At 32.8% G+C, this 5,965-nt stretch overlaps 1 protein-coding gene across 1 annotated transcript in view; it reads right to left on the reverse strand.

Moving 5' to 3' along the window:
* The window catches only part of LOC107620484 (NF-X1-type zinc finger protein NFXL2), a 10,163-nt gene continuing 5,387 nt past the window's right edge, over nt 1,190–5,965 (reverse strand). The window contains 9 exon segments of the mRNA XM_016322634.2: nt 1,190–1,613; nt 1,716–1,805; nt 3,105–3,311; nt 3,459–3,540; nt 3,735–3,925; nt 4,123–4,293; nt 4,446–4,608; nt 4,854–4,939; nt 5,752–5,844. Of these exon segments, the coding sequence (XP_016178120.1) occupies nt 1,458–1,613; nt 1,716–1,805; nt 3,105–3,311; nt 3,459–3,540; nt 3,735–3,925; nt 4,123–4,293; nt 4,446–4,608; nt 4,854–4,939; nt 5,752–5,844 (1,239 nt within the window). The 3' untranslated portion in view covers nt 1,190–1,457.

Consider the following 5,965-nt stretch of genomic DNA (forward strand, 5'->3'; position numbering starts at 1 on the left):
AAAAATAAAATAAAATATTAAAAATTAAATTACAATTAGACCCAAATACAAAACCAAAATAATTCTTTACCCTACTAATCATCGTCATCGTTGGGAAAGGTCCACGTCTTTGATTCTCAAGTTGAATGGCAGAAGTTTTCACTTTTAATGGTATAGTACTCTTTCAGGATCAAATATTCCAATGATTTTTTGGAATTATTTGCCAGATTAAGAGATGCCAAAGCAGGATTTTCCCAAGTCAGGTTTTTCATTAAATGTGGGAAAATGATAGATAATGAACTTGGTAAATGGCTTTGACTCGAAGAGCTTAAAGCTCAAAGTGTGCATTCTAGAAACATTAGGCAGCGGTAAAATTGGAAAGAGGTGTTAACTATTCAGACAAATATCCAGCTCCGCTTTTTTAACTATTACAAAATACTAAAATAATGGCACCACATCTTTAGAACGATTTTTTACATGTTCAAACCGCCTATAATGAAATTCTACCCTTTTCAACAGTAGCCACACTTGTGGTCATTATTCGTTAACGCACATTTCATTTATATAAGAATCCAATCGATACGTTGTAATTTTAAATCAATTGATGAGAGCTATTTATGGTGTATGAGTAGACATAATATTACTCAACATGCCAAAAATAAACTACCAAATCAATTATTTCTATAAAATACATATAAAAATATATATTAAAAATAAATTTAATATAAATATTTATATATATAAATACATGATAATCACTCACTTAGTGATTGAATTTTAATATGTCAATATACTAAACTAATAGTCCAATCCTAAACATCATCACAAACTCGCACACTATTCACTCACACATCCAACATTTTTAAGAATTCTTATCCACCACTTAACATTACCAAAATTTGAATTCAAATGCAATATATTAAAAGACATGCTAATGTAGTATCTCAACTAAACCTCAGCTGCTCATTGCTCCTATGTTAAGCCACTAATAAAGCCTACGCAGGATTACTTCTGAGTTCTGACTACTATCATTGAATTGGTAAATAAATTTTCTTGCTTTAATCAAATCATGTTTCAAATTCAAACCTGACGGATAATTTAACAAAAATAAATAAAATAAATAGTAACACTGTCAAAGGTTAATGCCCAAAATAAATTATTAACACGTTTGTAAGGTAAAGTTTCATCCAATTATACTCCACAAATCAAATAACAAAACAGTTACACGCCTGTTAAGATTATAGTAAAACATTCTGTATCTTTCTCTAATAGCATGCAAGATTGAATTGAAACCACAAGACACACTATTCAGTTACACAATGTAGCATGTCCAATTGTGCATTCAGTGATTATTTATTTCTTTGCCTGTGGAAAAAAAAATCTGGGGGATTAATGAACAATATATATATATTATATTCCTCATAGATGGGGTGAAAAATAAAAATAAATAAATAAAAGAAATAAACAAACTAAATTAATCATCTGATCCTAGGATGTCTTTGTCTTCTTTCATCAACTTTATTCATCCAATCATTGAGCCACAGAAGTCCCTTGTATCCATAATATGTAGCAGTAACAAGTATGATCAAAATAAAAAGGTACAGAAGGAGCTTCTTTGTTGTCGAAATAATTTTCTGTTCAGTGATTAACAGAAAAAGAAGATGATCAGTGGAAAGAGACCAGGAGACATAGTTAGAGCATGGAAAGAAAGAACTCCTCTCAAATAATCAATATACCTGTAGTTTTGTTGCTTCCTTAGATTCTTGTACTCGTTTCTGCCTTTTTCGTCGCTTCGGAGCCAGTTTTTCATTATCTGTCTCTTTTACCTTTGAAAATAGCTAGAGCATTAGACAACACTAATTCAGAGCATAAGCCATCAAGGCACGCATCTCCAATTCAATGAAAACAGACTGGAGTGAAGTGAAAATTTAAGAAGTGGAATTATATATTCATAGATACATATCAGAATATTTTAACAAAAAAAAAATTCATTCAACCATGCATGTCATACTATTAGGTTCACGAAGTTAAGTACAAGGGATCATCTATGACTTATGGCTGCGTTTGGTTTTGACAATAGAACAAGACAGCACACTGAGAACATGACACAAAGAATGACATAAAAATTAGTGTCTTTATGTTTTGTTTGTTAATAAACTAAATATAAGATAGAACAAATTATGAAAAGTCCAATTTATTATCATTTTCTTTCGAACACAAAATTTAGGGAAAAAAAAATATAATGATAAAAAATGTAATTGTGAAAAATTGATAGGGATAATGAAAAAATAAGTGTCTTTTATTAGTGTCCTTGTGTCCCTTCTATCAAAGACACAAAATACACTAATTTAGTATCTCAGGACACAATGTCTGTGTTCATGTCTCAGCTGCCAAACATGATTGTGTCTCAGTTTCCTTCTCTCTATCCCGTACATGTAAACAAACGCAGCCACATAGAACAGATGTAGAATATAAACCTTATGAAACTAATCCTATATATAAATTAATTTTCACATACATAAGTTTGAATATTCTTGACAATTCAAGGTATCATATTGTTTGAAAATATTTGAAAAAAAATCAGACTTTGATAGAAGGTTTCATCAGAAAACAAGTTTATTGTAATGTATAGATGTTGCAAAATTTTAAAAACAAAGTGATTGTGCAAAAATGGTAATAGAACTACTTTTATACTATTGATATTATATCAAAATTTTTGCTCTCCTATAAGCTTTCAGCTTTGATCAGACCTGTATCCAACTAATGAGACAAAACTCAGATATTACAGTCTAAAAGTTCCTAGAAAAGAAGAGAATTAAACTAGCTAAATCTCCATTTTCTTTGTGTCGGTAGGGGATCCTCTTTTTAAAGAGTAGTTGCTAATACTATCAAATTTGTATTCAGGTTCCCATTATGAAACTTTTGTAATTCGATTTAGAACTTGAGCTTGATTTTCAAATCAATCACCCTTAAATGACGATGTAGACAGATTAATGTCATATTCGGCGCTAAATTTTCAGTTTTTCACAAGAAACAAAAAACTCTACAACCATTATAAAACAAAGAATGAAGCAAAACAGATAACATAAATATATGGAAGGTTCTGATTAAAATCGATTGATTACCTCTGTAACTTGAGATTTCCGTAGATGTAATTCCGACTCAACAACCTGCATTTTACTCTTGCAATCAGAATTGCAAGGAATAAGGCCAATTCCAAATTGATTTTTGGTAATATCCTTCGGGTGGGAACCAGCACTGTGATATGCTGCTTGAACATCGTGACATGGCCACTCCCTTTTCAGTGTTTGGCATTTGCAACGAACAGTGACCTAGTGAAGATTGACTTCAGATTTTAGAAGACTATATGGATAAATAATAGGGTAACTGATTACTTTATTTTGCAGTAGCTAGATTAAAATATGAAAAAATTTGCCAGCTTCAAGTCATGATGTTATAACCTTTTAATCTCACATTACCTTTTTACTGCATTTCTCAGGATTTGGGCATTCACCAGGATGGCACGTCTCGGGGCATAGATGGGTACAATTTGGTAACTTCCTGGAAAATAAGAACAACATTCAAATTTATTAGTGCAAAAAGAAAAATGGCAATAAAAGGAAGGAGGGATCAAAAATTCTTGCAGATATTTAAGTTGGATTCAAGTGCTAAACTAGTTTAACAAAAATATAAATGAATAAAAGAGAGAGAAGAGATTGGCAAAATAGAATTAAAGCAGATACTCTCTAGTTTACCTATGACACAGCCCACCACATGAACGGACTTTCTCTTGATCCTTAGCTGACAAGGTGTTGTAATATATGCACTCAAACACATGGACCATTGAGCCACAATGACAAGACCGCTTGATCAGCACTTTGCATGGAGGGCAGTCTCCAGGATGGCATCGACGAGGGCAACGATGCTGACATTTAGGTTCTCTTTCCTGAAGTAGGTATATTGAGTGAAAAATTATCAGTTCTAGTTTCTTATAAGAGTGTGTGTTAATTTCACACAGGACGACAAAAGAGAAATCTCATTTATTTGGCATAAATTGTGTTATATTACAGAGGATACATAGAGCCCAAGAATGGAGATGTAGAGAAAGAATGACATGCAACGAAATTATGGAAGTTTCAATACCTTATCACAAGGAAGAGAACAATCTTCACAAGGCTCACTTTTCTGTAGCCGGTTTGTGGAGGCCGAATTCTCCAAGGCATGGCAGGTTTTAGTACAATAATGATTACCGCACGGTAGAGGATTTCCACATAAGTTTTCACAGGCAAACTGTGATTTATCAGAGCAGACCATCTGACAGGAAGGGGTAAAAAAAGGAAAAAAAAAAAAAAAACCCTAATTAGAATCACAAAAGTAGCTGATGCAAATTTCTTACACAAATTCTTTAGAAGTATCTTGAATATCAGATGTTTATATCCAGCTTTGAAGATGAAGCAAAAACAAACCATTCGCTCCGCTCCAATGTGTTGCCCGACACATGGTCTCCACACTAATTCAGGGCAAGGAGGGCATGGAGTGCCAGGTGTACACTCACTTTGTTGTATAATTTTCTTTTTCTTTGGTTTGAGAGTGAACTCCCGATTAGGCGGAGGTTTAGCATCATGACACCTTGACACAGGATAAACTGTTAAGGAAAGGCATCAACAAAAAACACAATCTATGATCTTCTTGTTCCATCATATGATACTAGATTCTGATAAATTGATGCATTAATTAATGTTTTAAGAGTTCCCCATCAAATCTATTTGAAATGCATAAAAGATGTAAAGCTTTCATTATTCATAGCAATTTCTTCAAAATGGTAACTAGTAATATCTCAATCTAACATATTAAAGGAGAAGATTGTCTCAAACCTTAATTTGCAAGCATGGCCACAAGAGTACTCTTCTGCACAGGGAAGCCGACAAGGAGGACAGGCTCCATAATGGCATTTGTGTGGCTAGACAAAATAATTAATTCGTTAATAATACGCAAAATACATGAAAGATTTTCACTAACTATGCATACATTTCTGAGATAATGATGCATGTGTAAAAGTTTTTACACGTTCATCCCACTGCATGCTTCTCCTTTTAAGACTTTTAAGGTTGTAGGTGATTGGTCAACCACTTTTATTGAAAATATATGAGCAGATGCCTATGTAAACCACTTTATTAGTGGCAGTGCATCAAAATTAAATACTATATTTCCTTCCAAATTAAGGAATAAACAAAAAATAGTAAAGACCCGCTAAAATATATTGTGAAATTTCTTAGGGGGGGGAAAACTATATTATGAACTTTTATTATCTATTTCAAACTCACTTCTAGTTAAAAAATTATCACTAATAGGAACAGTGAAGCTGTAAAGAACATGTATTTGATAAGGGAAGCAGGGTGATGAACAGACAACATTCTTATGCCAATGCCCAATCATACCATGATTTTGTAATCATTAGCAATATTTAATTTTCAGCCATTCCTAGAAACATGTTCTGTTATGGAACTTATGATCTACTCCATCTAATTGAGCATCAAAATTTGAAAGTAATCAAACTGATAACATACTCAACAAACTAGATTTTATTGTTTAAAGTTTAAACATCTAATTCATTTCCCCATACAAGTTACATTTTCTAAACTTTTTTCCACTGTCAAAGCATCAGATTGTTATTGCTGTTATCGTAGCCACACCCAAGTATACAACACTACAACATATCTCCACTTGAAAATGTAAATGCCTGAAGCAAAACAAGTCACTAACAAATAGTACCTTGAGCTTTGGTGCATGATGGCATAAAGGAGCAATAGGGCATGGTTTAGGACACTTGGGTGGTTTTTGTTCCATTTCAGTACCGCAAGGAACCTAGTAAAACATCTGTCACTCAGCACATTTGACTTGAGCAAAGAAACTAATAAAATCAAAGTGTACAACATTAACACCAACAAGATCACGTAAGATAATAGGGGTAATTGACCAGAGAACA

Source organism: Arachis ipaensis, chromosome B10, assembly GCF_000816755.2.
Source record: "Arachis ipaensis cultivar K30076 chromosome B10, Araip1.1, whole genome shotgun sequence".
Classification (NCBI taxonomy): domain Eukaryota; kingdom Viridiplantae; phylum Streptophyta; class Magnoliopsida; order Fabales; family Fabaceae; genus Arachis; species Arachis ipaensis.